The sequence below is a fragment of the Gymnoscopelus braueri genome (genome assembly GCF_963280865.1).
Source record: "Gymnoscopelus braueri genome assembly, chromosome: 19".
Classification (NCBI taxonomy): Eukaryota; Metazoa; Chordata; class Actinopteri; order Myctophiformes; family Myctophidae; genus Gymnoscopelus; species Gymnoscopelus braueri.
The window spans coordinates 542,202-566,022 of record NC_137621.1 but is presented as its reverse complement, the minus strand read 5'-3'; the positions used below and the strand labels follow the sequence as shown (position 1 = coordinate 566,022).

At 43.6% G+C, this 23,821-nt stretch overlaps 1 protein-coding gene across 4 annotated transcripts in view; it reads right to left on the bottom strand.

Annotated features, from left to right (window-relative positions):
• Positions 1-11,562: 11,562 nt before the first annotated feature.
• Positions 11,563-23,821, bottom strand: part of tedc1 (tubulin epsilon and delta complex 1) — a 92,666-nt gene continuing 80,407 nt past the window's right edge. For all 4 annotated transcript variants that reach the window (XM_080414845.1, XM_080414846.1, XM_080414848.1 and 1 more), the window contains one exon: positions 11,563-12,020. In XM_080414845.1, coding sequence (XP_080270971.1) covers positions 11,703-12,020 — 318 coding nt within the window. In that variant the 3' untranslated portion in view covers positions 11,563-11,702. The remainder of the gene's footprint in view (positions 12,021-23,821) is intronic.

The window sequence follows — 23,821 nt, the reverse complement described above, 5'->3', positions numbered from 1 at the left end:
GTATTAATAGCATATTAACTTCATATTCATCAGTCTTGAATACTGATACACGACATATTCCCCTCATGGAGATATATTAATACATCTCCACAAAAGGATATTCAAGACTGATGTCACTTGTGTAGGTATCAACTAGAATCTGTTTTAACCAAAAGACAACTTATTCTATTAAAATGGTCAATCCGTAACCCCTCAAGACTGTTGAATTATAAAAGTGACTCATCAACAAACATTGTACATCAAACACACAGAACTAATATCGCTGTACTCTCAGCTGGACTTCTTTTCACAAAACCTAAGAAAAAGTCAAGTTAATACAAACATCATTATTACAAGTTGGCAGTTACATTGTGTGGACAACGCGCAAATACAGAGACACAGCTCTGCTCTTATTTTTTCTATTCTAACGAACGCAATTCATTCTTTTGACCGTCCATTTTGCACAATTTGACATGAGGCATAAGTACGAATTCCCTGGACATGCTGATATGCAATCTGCAGATTTGCACACATCATAGCCCAGAAAACCCGCCCATATCCTTTCTGTCCGAATTTGGGAATCACACAAGAATTGTCATCCTAAGGGTGTTGCTTCTGAACCGAATCACAGCTATTTCAGTACTTGACTTGATATTGACAATCAGGATTCTCTTATCCATACCTGATCCGTACGGGTGCCCCTCTTTTCATATGATCTAGGGCATCTAAATGAGTAAAAGCTACGTACAGGGTTTCCACTGTCATGAATTTCCTCCATATATTTTTACATTACCCCCTCAAGTGATTACAGGTCAGTCAGTAAACGGTGAATGAGAGCTGTGTTGGTTCCTTTTCAAGCCACTGTAATGATCTGTGAGGGTCCATTTGGTTCCATGTGTACACTCTCAGAGTTACAGACTTGTAAGGGCTAATTTGGTTCTATTTAAACTCTGAGTTACAGCCCTGTAAGGGTTCATTTGGTTCCATTTGTAGAGGAGAGGAGAGAGGGACATGAAGAGAGAGGAGAGGATGAGCTGAGAGGATTTACTTTACTTATGTTTAGGTGGTTAATGTTTGATCCTATAGTTTACTGAGACACTACACTGTATCTCTGTATTCTATGATCCTATAGTTTACTGAGACACTACACTGTCTCTGTATTCTATGATCCTATAGTTTACTGAGACACTACACTGTCTCTGTATTCTATGATGCTATAGTTTACTGAGACACACTGTCTCTCTAAATACATCATCATTTTGGGTGTCCTTGACATGAAACAGTTTGAGAACCACTGATTATAGCAACATACGATTTTTCTAAAAACTGTAGAATCCCCCAAAAAGCAAAGATTTGAGTTACAAAGGTTGACTTTGAAATATATATATTCAAAGATTTGCAAAAATGAATTTAAAAAAATAGCAGATCTACAAGCATTATAAGATAATGGTTAAAATGGGTTAAATAAAAAACATCCCTCCACATGGACTCTGCCTTGTCGTGGCGTGGAGGCTTGCGTGCCTCTGTGACCCTTGATCCCTGGAGGTCAGGGGTCACAGAGGTCAGACCAAAGAGTCCAAATCCACGACACTTGTGGACCCATCTGGTACCGATCTATCTACTGCCCCCTGGTGGATGATGTGTGCTGCTGGCCCCGACCACCATGTTAGTAGCAAAACACGCATGCACGCACACACGCACATCACAACCAGTGAAATTCCATGTATACATGTTCTGTGACGTTATCCTTGATTCTATCGTTGGACTAAAGCTCTAAGCTAAGTAATAGTATTAAGTATTGATTGTGTTCTAAGTGATGATAACAATAATAATGATAACGATTGATAATAATAATTAATAATGATAATAGCATAGAGGTATAATCTAACTAGAGGGCGGATTGCCCCGCCCCCAGCTATCATTTCAATGAATGTGCTCAGTGGCGTTTTGAAGCACCCGGAAACCTGCCGGAAGTAGAATGATTGGTTCGATTTTTACTCCCCATAGAGTTATGAGCATGCGCACTAGTGTCCTTTTTGCGGTCTACGGCAGCCCGTGTGTCAAGGATTGAACACGAGATATTAATTAAATACACTCGAGATGCATATTTATATGTAAATGCATATGTATGTATGTATAATATGTTTACATATTTATATGTATAAATATCTGTCAGTATGTTTTGCGCGTGCATGTATTTCTCCCCGCCTGCAGTTCCAGCTTTGGCCACTGGGGTGGCAGCTTCAATGTTTCTCAGCAACTCTGGGGGCTTGGATAATAGTAATAATGAATTATACTGAATGACTTTTCTCTTTCACTGCTGTAGGGTTTGACTGACTCTGCTGCCCCCCGCTGTCCTGACTGACCTCCTGAACAACATGGAGGTGTGCGTCACCAATGTAAGTCCCTCATCAAAGACACTATTTACATGCAGAGGTGGAAAAAGTACTCAAAGGCTATGAGATATAGTAACTAAGTACATTTACTTAGGTACTTTGAGGTATTTGTACTTGACTTGAGTATTTCCAATTTCCAATACTTTTACTACTACTCCACTACATCTCGGAATATCCAAATATTGTACTTTTACTCCATTACAATTAGTTGAAAACTTTAGTTACTTTGTATATTTTGTTTATTATTACAAAACATGCAATAACCATTTCAGCCCTATATACATTTTTGGCCGTTTGAAAATAGCCGATCTACAAGCAATCTGCTATTTTAAAAAGTTTTTTATACATTTGAAAACTTGTGAAATGGGACATTCTGCATGATGACTACTTTTGAAACTTTAAGTGCATTGATACCAATACTTTTGGTAGTTTTACTCAAGTACAGGTTTTCTCAAAGTGGGTGCCGTGACACCAGTCCAGGGGTGCCTCTTTTGATAATATTTGGAATTGATCCATATCACTTTTGGACCTACACCAAATCTCTTTGTCAAAAATAGCCGATCTACAAGCTCACAACGCATCGTGATGCGTTGTGAGCTTGTAGATCTGCTATTTTTGACGAATGTTCCACCCAGAGTGGTTAAACGTCAAGTACAGATGTATTTTCAACCTGCCCTAATGGATATTGATACTCTCTCAACTTTTCCTCATGACATACTGTATCTTAGGCGGATATGTTTACATTTTTAAGTACCGTAATATGACATAAATGAAGGGTCCTATAAGTAAGTAAGTAACAATGTAATTCAGGGGTGCCGTGGATGCAAAAGTTATGTACAGGGGTGACCTGAGACAAAAGGTTTGAGAACCACTGCTCTAATAGAAGTATAGATAATAGGGTTTCCTCAATTCTCCCCATGAATCTCATCTTTATTGAGAGTCACAAGAGCCCATAGTGAGCTTTGTGAGCAGCCCCAGGAATAATGATATACTAATGATATAGTTGACTGTACAGCTAGTAGCTTAGTCCTTTCTCCACATCTAGAGGTTAGAGTTAGCATCAGTGTGAGTTGACTGTACAACTAGTAGCTTAGTCCTTTCTCCACATCTACAGGTTAGAGTTAGCATCAGTGTGAGTTGACTGTACAACTAGTAGCTTAGTCCTTTCTCCACATCTACAGGTTAGAGTTAGCATCAGTGTGAGTTGACTGTACAACTAGTAGCTTAGTCCTTTCTCCACATCTACAGGTTCCAGGAGGTGAACCCCAACCCCTTCAGCAAGACTCTGATTGGCCGGAGCTATGAGGGACGTCCTCTCAATGTGCTGAAGGTACGTCCTAACCCCATGTGAAAAACCTGATGATTTAACTTCAGCTTGTATTTGGATTCAAAGCCATACTAGGTTTAGTAACTTTACTATTTCCTTAAGTAGTGTCTAAGTATGGAACATGCGTAGACACAATGCTGCGTATTACCCAAAACAAATAGTAGGCCTATGCAGACACCTTGTTAGGAGTCTGGTACAGTGGTGGAAAGTAACTAAGTACATTGACTTAGGTACTGTGCTTAAGTACAATTTTGAGGTATTTTTATTTCACTTGAGTATTTCCAATACTTTTACTCCACTACATCTCAGAATATCCAAATATTGTACTTTTACTCCACTATAATTAGTTGAAAACTTTAGTTACTTGGTATATTTTGATTTTCTTTTGATTATTACAAAACATGCAATAACCATTTCAGCCCTATAAATTTTTTTGGCCGTTTGAAAATAGCCGATCTACAAGCAATGCGAGCTTGTAGATCTGCTATTTTCAAAATATTTTTATACATTTGAAAACTTGTGAAATGATATATAACCACTCAGTTCTGGCACTGTGATGAAACTAATGTCAGAAAATGAAAGGAATCGAAAGGCAGAGTCAAGCTTTACAAAATGTAAGTTGTGTAAAAAAAAAAAAAAAAGTCCAACTAATCTAAGTTGTTAAAAAATGAAAAAAGTTAGACTATACTAAGGTATTATTATTTGTTTAAGTCAGAGTCATAAGTTTACAAAATGTACTAAAGTACAGTGAATGACTGTGATGTCTTTGTCTCCATCACTGAAAAAAACACACATGTAAACAGACGATGCGATCCCACTGGAGTCTTTACTATGATGCTTTCCTTTGCAGGCTGGTGTCCAGAAGATCAGCTGAACATCACCAAGAGTCCTGAAGATCAACTGAACACCACCAAGAGTCCAGAAGATCAACTGAACATCACCAAGAAAGCTGTATTTGTCAGCCAACAGTTAGCTCACATGCTTGAGTATCTGTCCAATAACTGAGCGTCCTGGGTTTGATACGAGGTGGTGGGATAGGGTTTGATACGAGGTGGTGGGATAGAGTAGTAGGGGGCTGAGTAGATAGCGGGTGGACTAGTGTCATAACTTTTATCAACTGGCTAACTGGTTCTCAAAGTCTGGTTTGGGGGCCTCCTGTCAGTCCAAATGGACCCTTACAGGGTCCATTTGGACCCCAGGTGCTTCCCCCCAGACCGTATAGTGAGAAACTGCCTATAACTCATTTTAATTCCTGACTTTCTCATTGGTCAGGGAAATGTTTCCTCACAATCTATTGGCTGAAGTGTATCTCTCTATTGTTAAACTTGCGCTTCAGTGGCCAAGAACATGTATTTCCCTGTGCCGTGATGTCTATACGTTCCAATAAAGATGAACCGCGATGTTTGTCTTGTATATTTACTGACTCAATTCATTCATTGGTGTATATTATAGTGTCTTATAGTCTCTCTATATTATAGTCTCTATATTATAGTGTCTCTATATTATAGTGTCTCTCTATATTATAGTGTTTTAGTGTCTCTATATTATAGTGTCTCTCTATATTATAGTGTTTTAGTGTCTCTATATTATAGTGTCACTCTATATCATAGTGTAGTCTATATTATAGTGTCTTATAGTCTCTCTATATTATAGTCTCTATATTATAGTGTTTTAGTGTCTCTATATTATAGTGTCTCTCTATATTATAGTGTTTTAGTGTCTCTATATTATAGTGTCACTCTATATCATAGTGTAGTCTATATTATAGTGTCTTATAGTCTCTCTATATTATAGTCTCTATATTATAGTGTTTTAGTGTCTCTCTATTATAGTGTCTCTCTATATTATAGTCTCTATATTATAGTGTCTCTATATTTTAGTGTCTATATTATAGTGTCTTATAATCTCTCTATATTATAGTGTCTCTAAATAGTGTCACTCTATATTATGGTGTTTTAGTGTTTCTATATTTTAGTGTGTCTATATTATAGTGTCTTATAGTCTCTCTATATTATAGTCTCTATATTATAGTGTCTCTATATTTTAGTGTCTATATTATAGTGTCTTATAGTCTCTCTATATTATAGTGTCTCTAAATAGTGTCACTCTATATTATAGTGTTTTAGTGTCTCTAAATAGTGTCACTCTATATTATGGTGTTTTAGTGTTTCTATATTTTAGTGTGTCTATATTATAGTGTATTATAGTCTCTCTATATTATAGTGTCTTATAGTCTCTCTATATTATAGTCTCTATATTATAGTGTTTTAGTGTCTCTCTATTATAGTGTCTCTCTATATTATAGTGTTTAGTGTCGCTATATTATAGTGTCTCTATATTATAGTGTCTCTAAATAGTGTCACTCTATATTATAGTGTTTAGTGTCTCTATATTATAGTGTTTAGTGTCTCTATTATAGTGTCGCTATATTATAGTGTCTCTATATTATAGTGTCACTCTATATTATAGTGTCTCTCTATATTATAGTGTTTAGTGTCTCTATTATAGTGTCGCTATATTATAGTGTCTCTATATTATAGTGTCACTCTATATTATAGTGTCTCTCTATATTATAGTGTTTAGTGTCTATATTATAGTGTCGCTCTAAATTATAGTGTTAGTGTCTCTATTATCCTCTCTTGCTCCACCCCTTGTTCTCTCTAGCTCCACCCCTTCCTCTCTCTAGCTAGCACCGCCCCTTCCTCGCACTAGCTCCGCCCCTCTAGCTCCACCACTTCCTCTCTCTAGCTCCACCCTTTCCTCTCTAGTTCCACCCCTCTAGCTCCACCCCTTTCTATCTAGCTCCGTCTCTTCCTCTCTGGCTCCGCCCATCTAGCCCCACCCCTTCCTCTCTCTAGCTCCACCCCTTCCTCTCTCTAGCTCCACCCCTTCTGGCTCCACCGTTTCCTCTCTCTAGCTCCACCCCTTCCTCTCTCTAGCTCCGCCCCTTCCTCCCTCGCTCTGTAAGATTTCAGCTGCCCGTTTATATCTTTTCTATAACCCCTCCGCTTTATTGTCTGGAAACCACGGGGGGAGAGAAGCCCCCGCGCCCACTCCCCACACCCACTTGAGTGAGTAACCTACTAACCGACATAGGGACCCTCGTCAGTAACCCTACAAGGGGCCGGTCAACTAGTCCTAGCCATGCTAGTCCTTGTGGCCATGACTTAGTCCACTACGCCATCTGTAGCCCTGAGAGTCACTGCTTTCTGTGTTGCTTTTAAGGGTTTCTGGGTGTGTGGGTTCAAACCTCACTCACTCCTTACCCTGAACCTCTTCTGTAAAGGAAAGGTTCAGGGTAAAGAGTGAGTGGGGTTTGAACTCACGGCCTCTGGATATGTAGGCAATGTGTCTACACACTGAGCCATCAACTGGCTTGACATGACATGGTCTTCATTCCTCTTTGAGGAACAACACACAACAATAATAATAATTAAAACAAAAAAACTTTTAACAGCATAATATTGTGTCTATGGTTTGTTGTGCTGCTGTCTAGATGTTTGAATGTTTATGAACCACAATGGTAACAAGCCTCTGCCTTTTGGGTCATCTATTTGGCCTTTGAGCCATGGTAAGGCTCAGTGGCTCGGTGGACTAAAAGCCTGCCTAAGGCACAGAAGGTTACAGGTTCAATTCCTGTTCATGACATTTTATGAAAGTATCTCCAACATCTTGACAAATTTGGAATAAATATTTATATTCTAAACGTTTTAAATATAAATCTTTCTCATGGGGTACCCTGACACTATATCTTTCCACATGGGGGTCCTTGACAACAATATGTTTTAGAATCAGCATTAAAGACATGGTTATAGGTAAATGGATGAAGTGGCTGACTTGTGAGTCAGAGGTTGCTGGTTCAAGGCCCGCTTATGGCAGTATGTCAGGGTGTCCCTGTGCAACACTTTTAAAATCTAATAGGTATCCTACTATATAATTGGAGTAATATAATTGGAGTAACCTCTGTCTGTCTTGGTGTCTTGGGTCGACCGGGTATGGGCTAGTTATTATTAATGTAATAAAGGTTCTGTATGTTATTTTCAGTGATGGAGACAAAACGCACAGACATTCACTGTACTTTAGTACATTTTGTAAACTTATGACTCTGACTTAAACAAATAATAATACCTTAGTATAGTCAGACTTTTTTTTTTTACACAACTTACATTTACTAAAGCTTGACTCATTTCTGACTGTTTTTTGACCCCTATCTAGTCTTCATACTTTTAGCTACAAACTCCGTTCCAACTCTACAACGTTCGGCGTACTTAGGACATATCGGCTACCATTTACATTGTTGAAAACAATTGTAATTTCAGAGATATTTCACTTTTAATTGCTAAAAATACCTGAGACCTTTAAAACCTTAAACCTTTAGAACCTTAGGCCTTTAGAGCCTTTAGAACCTTTAGAACCATGAACCTTTATAACCTTGCACATTGCAGAACTTCCCATTTCAAGTTTTCGAATGCAAACAAATTCTTTGAAAATAGCAGATCTAGAAGCTCATTGTGAGCTTGTAGATGTGCTATTTTCAAATGGCTGAAATGTATATAGGGCTGAAGTGGTTAATGTATGTTTTGTAATAAAAATCCTAATCTACAAAGTAATTAGTAACTAAAGTTTCCAAATAATTGTAGTGGAGTAAAAGTACAATATTTTCCTCTGAGATGTAGTGAAGTAGAAGTAAAAGTGCTGAAAACTGGAAATGCTCCAGCACAGAACATACCTCAAAATTGTACTTATGTGCAGTACTTGAGTAAATGTACTTAGTTACTTTACACCACTGGTTATGGATTATGGGTGTGCGCGTGCACAAACACGGATACCCGAGAGGGCAACATTGAATTTTACAAAAGAGCTCGGGCATTGGCATCATCATATTCACTTCCTGTAAAAATCAATGGATGCAGCAGCTGCATGACAAGCAAAAGGTCACAGGTTCAACTCCCGGCCTTGCCAGGGTGTCCCTAAGAAACACACTTAAAACCTACCTGCTCCTCTGTGGACAGAGATCAGCTGGGTAATGGTAAAAACTGCATTTCCCCCCCATTGGGTAAAATAGATCCCTAACTGCACAGGACAGCATTTTTATGTGGCCGTTTACCTCCTGGACTTTTTGTTGCTGTCGGGCAGAAACCTCTTATCTCCATATTCAAACTTTTTGAGCTTTTTCTGTAAATTAACGTCCTACTTGATCATACTACAGCGTCACTCAAAAGTAGCAGATCTACAAGCTCGAAACGCGGCGCGAAGCGACGCGTTTCGAGCTTGTAGATCTGCTACTTTAGCTATTTTTAAATTTGAATCCTGAAAATACATGAGGTTTCCACCCGACAGAGACGATTATATTGTTTTACCTTCAGTGATGGAGACAAACTGTACAGATGTTTCAGTAATGAAGTACATTTCGGATACTTGTGACTTCCACTCCACATTTCAAACACAAATATTGTACTTTTTAAGTTTTGACTCCACTACATTTCTAGGGAGGGATCAATTAATATTATGAATTAACCACTCATCTCCCTATTTCCTAGTACTCAAAAGAACAAATTACAAAGTGCATTTTAAAATAAAATAAAAAAGGAAGCGCTGCCTGGGTTCAATCACAGTGGCTCAAAACAGGTTACCTGACTCCGCCAGATGGGGGCGGTATTGACTTCCCTGTGAAACAAATGTGACGCAAGCTTCTTCCATCTGGCGGAGTCAGGTTATAAAACAGGTGCTCTTCAGTGGAACAGGTATAGGAATAGAAGCAAAATAAACCAAAGTTCTGCTTGTGGTGAGGCAGACTAAGGAAAAAATACTGAGGCACTGTCTTCAGGTGAAGAATATAATATACAGTATGGGTTTATTGCAGATGAGCAAGGCAACATGTTTCGACTCTCATGTCTTCAACAGGGTCTTGTTACAAAGTGCATTTTTCTTATTAACATCAAAGCATTGCTGTATTAAAACCATTTTCAACAATTATCCATAATATTGAGAATAGCAGATCTACAAGCCCACGTGTCACATCGCGACATCTTGTGAGCTTGTAGATCTGTTATTTTCACATTTGAAATAAATGTACGTTGTTACTGTCCACCGCTGCAGAAACCTGATTTATACTCTGTCTTACAATGGTGTCGCTTGTCAAAACACAGATCTACAAGCTCACAACGCGTCGCTATTGTTAGTACTCTTTTTACTTTTCTTTGGTCTTCCACAGACAACCTTTAACACTTTCACTTTTTTTCACTTTTTCAAAAAAATGTCACGTCGCGATTCATGTGCTTGTAGATCAGTTTGCTTCTGTGCGACACCCTTGTACAAAAAAGTAGGTCATTAATTTATGACACATAATAATATAGATATTTAATAGAGAATGAAAGGCAACATCAAATACATTGTCAAAAATGAGAGCCAGTTTTTCCTAATGTCTAAGCCCTCCCATACATGAAATGGATTATTTAATTATTTTTTTATTTATATGTTTATTTGACAGGGACAATACAAAAAAACAATGAATTAAGTTATAAAAACATGAAACCGTTGCAATCGTATATGGGGTTTATAGCCGAGGCTAATTTGCGACCCCAGTCCATGGTTAGACCTTTCTATACAAATATCTACCTAGTAAAACATTCTGTTACAAAAAGGACATGCATGAAGCTCTAATCTTAAGTACAATAACAATAACATTCCCAAATTACATTCATGAAAGCAGTGACATTAACGTTTAAAAACGTGCCTAACATTAGTGTTCACAGCTTTGGTTTGGTTTTAACCAGTTCTTAACCTTATCATTAAATATTTTGAGATCAGTTTGTCTTTTTATTTCAGTTGGTAGGGCATTCCACAAATGTATCCCTTTCACTGAATAAGATGACTGACCAAAAGTTATTTAAATTAATTAGTTAAATTAACATATTTTACTGCAAAAGCTTCCACATAATAGAACAAACAAATTGCAATATCTTAATACAGTGGTTGTCAAGTCAAGTTCTTTGTGAGCTAGGGACCTAACACATTGGTTCTCAAAGTGGGGTCCGGGGACCCCCAGGGGTCCTTGGGGGGTCCCCAGCAAAATAAAAAAAAAACTGCGCTGAAGGGAGAGGAGAGGGACAGAGAGGAGACGCTTCTGTCAGCGTGGACAGCTGATAGAATGAGAGCTTTACGCTCAGACAATTATGTGAATATTATATAATATAATATTGGTTTGTCAAGAGATATCCATGTGTTTTGGACAATGGAGATAGTCACGTAATTAGAAAGTGGCTTCAGCGTTCATATAGGCTCCATGTTTCACTGAAGAGTTTAATGTGACGCTACAGATTGCGCTGTTTTATACGCTTTTTTTTATAAATATTTTACATACAGAATCTGCAGTTACCATTACATTTTATAATACTATTTTATATATATATATACTACATTACTATTTTATAATGTTTCTGCCTGCCTACAACAACAACATTATGTGGGCTCAGCTCACTGACTCAGCAGAGTGCGATTGAGATGTTAATAGCTATTTAGAAGACAATGGAACCCCCCACTGTTTGGGGGAGAAAGTGTGAACTAGTCTGGAGCACAGAGGGGAGACAGTGGCCAATAGGATAGCCTGATTTGTGGATCAAAATGATCGTTTTTCAGGCAGTGTGGAGGATAATGAAACCTCAGTCATGCAAGTGTTAAGGAGGTATTAGAACTACATGTTCCAGCCTGTCTTAAGGAGGTATTAGAACTACATGTTCCAGCCTGTCTTCAGGAGGTATTAGAACTACATGTTCCAGCCTGTCTTAAGGAGGTATTAGAACTACATGTTCCAGCCTGTCTTAAGGAGGTATTAGAACTACATGTTCCAGCCTGTCTTAAGGAGGTATTAGAACTACATGTTCCAGCCTGTCTTAAGGAGGTATTAGAACTACATGTTCCAGCCTGTCTTAAGGAGGTATTAGAACTACATGTTCCAGCCTGTCTTAAGGAGGTATTAGAACTACATGTTCCAGCCTGTCTTAAGGAGGTATTAGAACTACATGTTCCAGCCTGCCCATCATGTCCTGTAGCTGCGTCCTATTGGCCCGTCTCTGTGTGTCCATCATGTGTTTGAGGCGGGCCTCTGTCTGTTGGAACAGCCTGAAGGCCTGTACAGCCTGGAGCTGTCCTGTAGAGGCAGGCCCAGCAGGAGGCCTCTCTGCTGGGTAGGTGGTGTGGCGGGCCGGCCTCTGGCTCTGGAGCCTGGCTCTGTAGGCCTGGAGGAGAGGAGGTGCCCATGTCTCCTCTCCTTCATCCTCTCCTCGCCTCCTCTCCTCGCCTCCTCTTCCTGCTCCTCTCTGGAAGACATAAATATAGATAAAGTAAACTATGTCTAAACCTAACCTTAACCTCAGTAAACTATGTCTAAACCTAACCTTAACCTCAGTAAACTATGTCTAAACCTAACCTTAACCTCAGTAAACTATGTCTAAACCTAACCTTAACCTCAGTAAACTATGTCTAAACCTAACCTTAACCTCAGTAAACTATGTCTAAACCTAACCTTAACCTCAGTAAACTATGTCTAAACCTAACCTTAACCTCAGTAAACTATGTCTAAACCTAACCTTAACCTCAGTAAACTATGTCTAAACCTAACCTTAACCTCAGTAAACTATGTCTAAACCTAACCTTAACCTCAGTAAACTATGTCTAAACCTAACCTTAACCTCAGTAAACTATGTCTAAACCTAACCTTAACCTCAGTAAACTATGTCTAAACCTAACCTTAACCTCAGTAAACTATGTCTAAACCTAACCTTAACCTCAGTAAACTATGTCTAAACCTAACCTTAACCTCAGTAAACTATGTCTAAACCTAACCTTAACCTCAGTAAACTATGTCTAAACCTAACCTTAACCTCAGTAAACTATGTCTAAACCTAACCTTAACCTCAGTAAACTATGTCTAAACCTAACCTTAACCTCAGTAAACTATGTCTAAACCTAACCTTAACCTCAGTAAACTATGTCTAAACCTAACCTTAACCTCAGTAAACTATGTCTAAACCTAACCTTAACCTCAGTAAACTATGTCTAAACCTAACCTTAACCTCAGTAAACTATGTCTAAACCTAACCTTAACCTCAGTAAACTATGTCTAAACCTAATCTTAACCTCAGTAAACTATGTCTAAACCTAACCTTAACCTCAGTAAACTATGTCTAAACCTAACCTTAACCTCAGTAAACTATGTCTAAACCTAACCTTAACCTCAGTAAACTATGTCTAAACCTAACCTTAACCTCAGTAAACTATGTCTAAACCTAACCTTAACCTCAGTAAACTATGTCTAAACCTAACCTTAACCTCAGTAAACTATGTCTAAACCTAATCTTAACCTCAGTAAACTATGTCTAAACCTAATCTTAACCTCAGTAAACTATGTCTAAACCTAATCTTAACCTCAGTAAACTATGTCTAAACCTAACCTTAACCTCAGTAAACTATGTCTAAACCTAACCTTAACCTCAGTAAACTATGTCTAAACCTAATCTTAACCTCAGTAAACTATGTTTAAACCTAATCTTAACCTCAGTAAACTATGTCTAAACCTAACCTTATTCCTAATCTTAACCTCAGTAAACTATGTCTAAACCTAATCTTAACCTCAGTAAACTATGTCTAAACCTAATCTTAACCTCAGTAAACTATGTCTAAACCTAATCTTAACCTCAGTAAACTATGTTTAAACCTAATCTTAACCTCAGTAAACTATGTCTAAACCTAACCTTATTCCTAATCTTAACCTCAGTAAACTATGTCTAAACCTAATCTTAACCTCAGTAAACTATGTCTAAACCTAACCTTAACCTCAGTAAACTATGTCTAAACCTAACCTTATTCCTAATCTTAACCTCAGTAAACTATGTCTAAACCTAACCTTATTCCTAATCTTAACCTCAGTAAACTATGTCTAAACCTAATCTTAACCTCAGTAAACTATGTCTAAACCTAATCTTAACCTCAGTAAACTATGTCTAAACCTAACCTTATTCCTAATCTTAACCTCAGTAAACTATGTCTAAACCTAACCTTATTCCTAATCTTAACCTCAGTAAACTATGTCTAAACCTAATCTTAACCTCAGTAAACTATGTCTAAACCTAACCTTATTCCTAAATGTAACCTCAGTAAAACTATGGGTCACCTGGGCGAGGGTGTATGTTGAGAGACCCGAAACACCCGTCGACCCCAGGCTACAACACTGATGATACGTCCCAGGTGCATCCATGTGATGGTTTTCTTTTTTGTTTTACTGAGGTTACGTTTAGGAATAATAAGGTTAGGTTTAGACATAGTTTTACTAAGGTTAGGTTTATGAATAAGGTTAGGTTTAGACATAGTTTACTGAGGTTACGTTTAGGAATAAGGTTAGGTTTAGACATAGTTTACTGAGGTTACGTTTAGGAATAAGGTTAGGTTTAGACATAGTTTTACTAAGGTTAGGTTTAGACATAGTTTTACTGAGGTTACGTTTAGGAATAAGGTTAGGTTTAGTCCCTGCTAACCGCCAGAGGCGGTGCTTAAAGCACTGAATGGTTCCCTTCACGCATGCGCAGTTCGAGTACGTATACCAACGTCGTCACTTATGACCCCGGGATGAACCGGAAGAGGCTATATCTTCCGGCGTCACCAGGGGGTCAGTCCCTTTTTTCTTCTCGCGCACGAGTTGCAAACATGGTTTGCATCGAGCTGCAATGCATTACTATACAATGCATTGGTGTACAACCTACCTTATTATTAAAGTCGCTTGTAGCTCCGTGGCCGTATGGGACGGCCGGAGTAGCGGGTGTTCGCCCTCCAGGAGCTGCGACTTATTTATCTCCTCCATGAGCGGAGGCTATTTCACGTGGACGCGTTAGCGTCGGATCTCTTTCACCGTCAATGAGGGTCTTGTTTACCTCTTCGGTCAAAAGGTGGGTCACCGTTGTTAGCGGTTATATCCGCACTAAGATGACGTTCAAATTATATTTGTTTGGATCACGACCGGACCTCTGTCGGTAAAGGCTTGCGTGAGCGCCCCCTTACCCCAGCATACGGTTTTGTTTGTCTGTGAACGGTAGCGTGAGCACTCCGTTTAGATGATCAAATTAATTGTATTATTGAAATGTAATATATAGGCCTATTGTATGAAAATAAACTTTGTTGCTAAGAGTTGAGTGTTGAACAAACGCACAATGTCATAAACGAGTGTCCTAGTCTCACTCTGAAGCCGCACCGAGGCGCCTGGACATTACCCGACGTTTGCTTTCTAAGCTCGATCTAGCCTTTGATCTGATGACGTTCAAGGATGGAACATGTTACATTCTTTCTTTTGTTGATAAGCACGCTGCTTGACTATAAACCTTTTGATTAGCTTCTGCTGGTGACAAGCCATGATGCGCCCTGTTCCCAGCATGAGGGACGTTAGTTAACAAACGCTAACTATCATCTCTGGTTGTTGCTTTTTAATAAGCCTTTGCTAGTGAAAGCTATATATACATAGTATATTGTGTAGAGCTTATAGCAGCGTTCATAGCTTGTGTTCAAGCTTTAGTTAACAGCTATTGTGTATAGCTTTGTTGTTGTTAGCCTAGCTGGTAGCTACCAGTGGCTCAAGCTGCTATTTCAGCCATATTGCGTATAGCCTATATTGTTGTGATTAGCCTATTTGGTACAGGCAGCGTACGCGCTCCCTTCCTCCAGCATATGGCCTCTATTCTGATGTAGAGCAACAAGTAATTTGTAGCTCAGGCTCTTAACAGCTATTGTGTATTAGCTTGTTTTTGTTTTCTAACCTCTTTCTGCTGATTAGGCAGCTACGCGCTCCCTTCCTCCAGCACATGGCCTCTATTTTGATATAAAGCTACAAGTAGTTTGTAGCTCAGGCTCTTATTAACAGCTATTAGTGGATTAGCTTGTTTTTGGTTTCTAACCTCTATCTGCTGATTAGGCAGCTACGCGCTTCCCTCCAGCATATGGCCTCCATTTTGATTTAGAGCTACAAGCAGTTTGTAGCTCAGGCTTCTATTAACAGCTATCGTTTATGAAGTTTCACCTTTGAGATCCTCTCTCGGACTTTTTTGTTGACATGTAAGCTGCCATCATGGAGTACAACTAGCAGCTTTCCACTGTGGTCTTTTGCTACCACTGAAATGGTGAAGAAGTTGTTTAGAGCATTTCTTAGTTTTTGATGAGCACGCTGCTTGGCTATAGCCCTTGATTAGCCTCTGGCTCTGCTGGTGACGGCAGCTGTAACGCTCCCTACCCCCAGCACGAAGTAACTTTTTTATGGTTGCTTTTGATAAGCCTCCGCTAGTGAAGGCCATATTTATACATATGTATATATATATTGCGAGAGCTTAATAGCAGCGTTTAAGCTTTGTTAACAGCGATTAGGTATAGCTGTCTTGTGGTTGTTATTAGCCTAGCTGGTACGAGCAGCGTACACACCCTCCCTCCAGCATATGGGCTTTTTGATGTAGCTGCAAGTAGTTTGTAGCTCAAACTCTTACTAACAGCTATTGTGTATAGCTTTTGGTTATTAACCTCTGTCTGATCAACCTTTGTTGCCGGGGTAAGCAGCGTTAGCGCTCTCCTCCCGGCATTATTGTGGACTTTACACTAGCGTGTTGGAGGTAATGTTTTGTCTTTGCTTATGCGGTGAAGGCAAGCATACAAACACTAATAATGCACTTTTCACTTAGATAGATCTCAAAAAGCGCTACAATAAGCATTACAAATGTTAAAATCACATGCTACTACACAGATAGCAGTGTCCAAACTTGATGGACGGCTATTACAAGCTGATTGGTTATAAGTAAGTAAACCTCTGCCGGTGGTACAGGTAGCGTGCACGCTCCCTTCCTCCACCATACAGTTTCTAAAGTCGAGCTAGCAGCAGCGTTCGCGCTGGCTCTGATTTTGTAATCCACTTACATTTGGATGGATCTCAAGGTGCTACATAAGCATTTGCGTTGAGAAAAATATGCACTCGCTGCTACATGGATTGCAGCGTCCAAGCTTTGACTAACGGCTATTATAAGCCTTTTGTGTTAAAATAAGCATCGGCTGGTGGTACAGGTAGCGTACGTGCTCCCTCCCCCCACCATACAGGTTCTACAGTCCAGTTAACAGCAGCGTTCCGGCTAACCGTGACGTTCGCGCTCTGGTTATCTGAGAGTTGACAAAATTCTGCTGGAATTAAAGCCTCTGCTGGTGCAGGCAGCCTACGCGCTACCTCCCACCCAGGATTGGAATAGTCTAACTCCATCCCTCAAAAAATGCAGTTCGCTGGGCTCATTTAAAAGAGCCTTAAAAAATCACATTTCAGGAGGCCAAAGGAGGAGGTAGTTCCATTTTCCCATTAGACAGCAGACCCCCCCCCCAAGGACTTTTATGAACGGACCTGTTAGACAAAGTATTTTAAATGTAACTGTGCTGTTTTAAATGTTTTGCCTAATAAAATATTCAATCAATCAATCAATCAATCCCCCCAGCATACGGCCAATATAGTCTAGCAACCAGTAGCGTTCACGATCTGGGCTAGTTCTGACTGGTGTGCGTTGGCCGTGCAGAGAAACCGGTACCACCGCAATAGAGAGCTCCCACTTTTGCACCTTGTGTCGGGCTCCTTCAGCCGGATGACGGCCATGACCTTTGCCCTGCGTGCCAGGAAGAAAAGGTCTGACTGCAGCAGACTGTCATCCAGGATGTTTGCTGATTGGGCCCAAAGGTGGTCCATGCTCACGGCCTGCCGGCCGATTCCCAATCGGAGGACGGCGAAGTGCCTACTCCTCCGATACAGCTGACTCCAGAGGATGAGGTGCTCTCCTTGGCAGCTTCACCTACACACTTTCATGACTATAAGGAAGAGGCAGAAGGCGGTGCCTCCCAGGCCTCAGAGCCGAGCTCCCACTCCTCAGCTCAGAGTTCACTGGCTGAGACGGAGGACAGCTCCATGCGCACCATCATGCGCATAGTCTTGGAGCACCAACGCCTAGCCATTCCACAGCAGGCGGAATCAGTTCCTCCGAGCGCCTGCTTCAGGCCCAGGCCGGCCTCCACTGCCTTCGCTGTTCCTCATGCCTGTACCCAAAGGAGCTACAGGCCTGTCTGAGAGACACTCTGCTTATGGTAAAACCCTGTCAGCCATGCAGGACGTGACAAGAGCTGGCCTGTGTTGCATGCCGGCTATTGAGCCTGCCATCGCACCCCTCATTTGCGTCCCCTGATGCGGGAGGGTGCTAGGTGCCGTCGACCCCGGTACAGGGTCACTGTTACAAAGGACAGCGATATCCAGTACTACGCCCGTATATGGACACAACGCCAGTGTGACTTGCGACCGCATGGCATCATGTCCTACCCATAAATACCGAGATTGTCAGATGGGATAGTGTCGGCAGTCATTAGTAACAATAGTACCTATATAAATACCAGGGCCTTTTCACCATATCTAAGGTGCGTGATTAAGGATCTATATCCAATCCGGGCCCCCCGTAAAGCACTTGCGGCGATCAATAGAAATAGCCAGCCTATTAAGAAATACAGTCCTTATATCCTTGCAGTACCCTCTGCAACATTGGTCCTTACAATCCTCCTCATAGTGAGAGGAGCCTTTCGCTTAGCCACCGAGATCGATTGCAAGTGCGTCCGACTCATTTATAGCCAGGATAGCGGACCTGGATAGCCGACCCTCAGACTTATGACAGGATTAGACTCGGTTTGTGCGGAACTCAATACCATTATAGGAAGACAACATGGACGTACAGCTCGCTACGTCCACTGCGACCATGCAACAGATGCCACTCGCTAGGAGATATTCCGGACAAACCTACACGAACCTTAGGACTCACTTTTTCGTAGCCAGGGGCCAGGAGCCCTTCAGGCGAGCCCTTGGCTGGCAGCCCCTCACCATCCCAGAGACCCCAGCCAAAGAATATGACGACTTCGCAAGGTTTCTCCGGAGCGCCAGCAGGGAGATGGACGCCGGCAGGCGTAATAGTGCCACCCGCGACAACCTCATGCGGAGCATCGTTATGAAGCTACCTTTTGCCGTAGCCACTATCGACTGGCGCAGTTATAAGAACGATATCGAAGACAGGGGGCACATCATAGCCTTTGCCAACTTAACTGACTTTGTGTCAGAGTACGCCAGACGGCGAACGTACTACGATGCTGACATCTATGACCTCCATGGCCATGCCCACTTCAAGGCCGCTGACGCCATGCCGAAGCATGGCGCGCACACACACACCATCCACCACCACCACAACTCGGATCCGGAGCCGTCCACCACCGCCGCCCACAACCCGGACCCGGAGCCGTCCCTCTTGGACGCCAACTTCCAACGACAACTGCTTCAGTACCACCAACAGACGATGGAGGTGCTGCAGCTCTTGACATCGCAACTGCAGCAGGCGAGACGCCTTCCCACCTCCACCATCCCACCCTTCGACGGGGACTATCTCGTCTATCTCCATTTCTTATCCAGTGTGGAGGCCTGCTCCAAACACATGGACGACAACGAGAAATTCAACCTCCTGTCCTCCCTCACGGAGGGGAGACCCCACCAGCTAGTCGAAGACTGCCAGTTCGACTCAAGCCCCAAGACGGCACTCACTGCCGCTATCAAGAAACTCGACGAGACCTACGGAGACACAGAGAACGTCCTCGAGGCGCTTCACAGGAAGGCCGTCAACTGGCCCGAGTTGAGAACGGCCGAGGACTACGCGCGCTTCGCCGGGTTCCTGCAGAGCGTCAATAAGAAGATGAAGGCCGGCACGTGCAGCACGCTCAGAGCCGGCTACTCCAACCTGTCGGGCATCGTCAAGAGGCTACCCCACGACGCACAGGAGTCGTGGTTCACGCTCGTGGCAGACATACATTTTAAACATATGAAAGTCACCTTCGACGACCTGTCCTCCTTCGTTACGAAGTGCGCCATGCGCCAAGAATACAAATCCACCTACAGGGGACCGACGATGGCAGACTCACAGACATCCCGTGATGCCGCCAACTTCGGCTGGAACAACCGTTTCCCGGACACCTCCGGCGGATACAGGTGGAGGAAGTCCTACGATAATCCCCGCGACCGTGGGAGGTCCCCCAAGGCAACTGGCGCCCCACCGCAGACAAACGTGGAGCACAGCCACCCCGGTCCACAATGTCCAACTACGTGGCCACCGGTGGCAACACAACACGTGAAAAACCCCAGGCGCCCGCCCCCTGCCCGTACTGTGACGCCAGAACCCACCTCATCGACACGTGCCCTGCCATCGTACAGCTTCCGGCACACACGAGAGAGTCATGGATCACAGCACAGAAACGATGCAGGAAATGCTGCCGCGAGCACCAGAACACAGACTGCGCATTCAAATTCTCATGCTCGGTATGCCGCAGGGACCATGCGTCCGTCCTCCACGATGTCAATCCCTGCAATCCCCCACGTCAGGCCCCCACACCAACACATGCCACCCCTGAGAAGAACACCGACCCCGCGCTGAGCACAACTATACCAGCTAGCGCAGAGCTTGGTCTGGACCCCGTCCTTACTGCAGATCCGCCACAATTTGCGCTCCGCTCACAAGAGGCAGCACAGGAGCAGCCTGTGGCAGAGCCCGCAGTCATGCCCATGCCACACAGCCTAGGAGACAGCCCTCCCCACCGTAACATCATAGCGGCGGAGACGGCCCACCCTCCACGGGGGAGCAGACGAGAAGACGCAGACAGCCCTCCGGTCCCCGACGATGCCGCGGACCTTAATGATGAACCCCTTACGGCTACTGCATCATCTTCTACGCAGATGGTGCAGGGGGAGCTGACCCACTAGAAGACGACCCCCCTCCTACAACATCCATTAACCTACAGCTCGTCCTCGGACACGAAGATTCCTTGAAATCACCACAAGTCCCCTACACAGGACCAACAGCGATAGCTATAGCCTGGCAATCAAGCCAGGCTGGAGGAAGCCCGTTCCAACATCAACGCCAGACTTCGCAGCAGTGCCTGTTCATCCTCCCCGATGCCATAAGACCAGGAGCGACAATGCTATGCTCCCAGTGGGCGAGAGGCCCACGAATCGAGAGAAGGCCCCCAGAACTACCGCGATTAACAACACAGAGAGTCCTTAACACATTGAGTGGAAATCGCGTAGATCTACGCGAACCTATTTAAAGCCGCCACGTGCCAATCGCGTAGATCGCCGGTTCGCGTTGATTTCACCGAACACCGCACATTACAGTCACAGACACAGGTTCTTCCTAAGTCTAGGCCGACCTCCCTATAGCTACACCGAGATCACCAACTGCATAGCAAACCTATCTTCATCGCTCGCACTCGTCGGAGATGCAGAACTGGATTGGTACGAATTCACTCTCCCGACCAATTACTGGAATAAAGAGGAGAGCGCACTCACTTTGCCCGACGTCCGTCATAGAGTGCAATCAATTGTGGCACAGCAGCACAACAACGCAGTCCACCCACACGAGACCAAACTGGCTCTCCTGCCAAAGGAGCTCCTGGCGATCCGGTACGTCAGACCCCCCAGCCCGAGGTGAGACAAAGGTCTAGCATACCGACACGACAACCTGAAGGGGGACTCATGGAACTTCGCCAGCCTAACCTCCCCCACCCAATTAACCATCTGGTCGACACACCCAGCAGGATGGTTTTACGACATGGCACGTTGGAGGCAGACCCTAGGATGGATACTAAGCATAGCGAACGCCCTGCAGTATTTCTAACACTCCTTACCGAGCAGAACGTGGACAAGTGCCCCACTCACCACCACCAAGAAGGGAATCGAAATCAAGAAGGGCGGGAGAAAGAAACAATAGCGGAACGCCGGACATCGTCCGATACCGTCATTTGAGAATTATGAGAGTATGGAGCCGAACGACCACCTCCCATGGGGGAGTGTTACAAAGGACAGCGATATCCAGTACTACGCCCGTATATGGACACAACGCCAGCGTGACGTCGCCTTGCGACCGCATGGCATCATGTCCTACCCATAAATACCGAGATTGTCAGATGGGATAGCGTCGGCAGTCATAAGTAACAATAGTAATAATACCTATATAAATACCAGGGCCTTTTCACCATATCTAAGGTGCGTGATTAAGGATCTATATCCAATCCGGGCCCCCCGTCAAGCACTTGCCTATTAAGAAATACAGTCCTTATATCCTTGCAGTACCCTCTGCAACAGTCACGGACGACCTTCTTACAAGGGCTTGTGGTGCCGGAGCACGTGTCGGTTGTGAGGGTAACTCCCTATCACACCATATGCATGCCCTCTCAACTTCTTTGCAAAAGGGCAATGTGACTGTCATCTGGCCTGATGTCCCTCTAACTCGGACAGCTGATATCCATCCTAGTTCAGACTCATCGTCAAATCTGGCTTTTCACATCTGACTGAGGCATCTAGCAGAACTCTCCGTAGTCCCCCTTGTGGAGCTAGGAGCAGTATTTGGTTCAGCTGCACAGGAAGCGCTGGAGCGAACCATCCATGCTTAGCAGACTAGTCTGCAGCTTGCAGGCCTGCGGTGCATGCCTCCCTCCAACAGAGAGGTGGGGGCATCAAGGCTGTAGACCCCCTGTCACACCTCAGGGCGTTCTAGTCTACATTCTGCCTCGTGACAAAAAACGACAGGCGTTTTTCATCCTGGCTGGGATGTGAAGGGACTCGACAGGTTTAGGAAGGTCATGCCATTTCATATGTTGACCACAGCAGATGATCTGCAAACCGTCGCCCACAAAGAGTGGTTCACGTCTATAGACCTGAAGGACGCATACTTTCATGTCCCCATTGCCTGTCTGTCAACACTGGCAGTTTTTGTGTCTTGCCTATTTAGGCCACCACTGGCAGTTCAGGGTGCCACCATTCAGGCTCTCCCTCTCCCCGAGGGTGTTCACAAGGTGTGTGGCAGCGGCAGTTGCGCCTCTGCAGCCTCAGACATGAGGGCTCTGTATCCAGAAATACAGCACGTCTCCCGTCCCACGTGGCCCATCGGGGACTAGGAGAAAAGTGGCCTAGAACCATCTCAGGCCACAACATTCATTGACGTGGCTTTAAACGCCATGACTATGACAGCCTGTCCGTCGGGTGGACGACATCTTAAACCAATCCTCGACACCTCCGACTATGCGTTTGGCTGCCGGGGGGCCCAAACCGCTGCTGAGCAGCCATGCGGACCCAGTCAGGCATAAATGGTAAATGGTGCATTTATATAGCGCTTTTATCCAAAGCGCATTACATAGATTGTGCATTACAGGCACACCATCCTGAATGCAGGATCCACCATCCACCAGGCTACAGTATGATAACAGACGGAAGCTGTTTTCCAACTGGTGTATGGGTCAGGGTGAGGACCCAGTGCGTTGCTCTGTGCCTACTTTTCTGGAGCTTCTGCAGTCCCTCTTATACAAGGGCCGATCTCCTTCTACTCTAAGAGTGTACATACTAGCAGCAATATCATATTGACTAGAATCTATAATGGCACAGCCATGGTCTAGTGTCCCTCTTCCTGAGGGGGGCCCTGAGGTTGCATCCTCCAAGAGCCCTGAGAACTCCAGCATGGGATCTCCCATAGTGCTGGATGTGCTATTCAGGCCTCCCTTTGAGCCCCTGGCTCAGGCAGAGACTAAGTGGGTGTCATGTAAGACGGCATTCCTCCTGGCCTTTACCTCAGCGAGCGTGTCAGCGAGCTGCACGGCCAGTCTGTCAATGACTTGTGTCCGAGGTGGAACTCAGACGGCTTAGGCGTCACTCTGTGGCCGAACACAGCGTTCCTCCCTGAAGGTGCTGTCACATTCGCACCTCAACCAGCCTATAAGGCTAGCACAGTTTAACCCTCCACCAGGAGAGTGGATGGACAAGCTGGAACTGTTGTGCCCTGAGCGGGCCCTGAGAGCCTGTCAGACCTTCTGCGTGCATTCAGCGGTCAGAACGGCTCTTCCTTTCTTATGGTGGTCCTAACAAAGGTTGCGCTCTCTCCAGACAGCGCCTGTCCCACTATATTGTGGATGCCATCAATCACGCTATGGGGCGAGTAATCGTCCCCGGCCATCTGGCGTCAGGTGCCACTCTACCAGGAGTGTCTCCACGTCATGG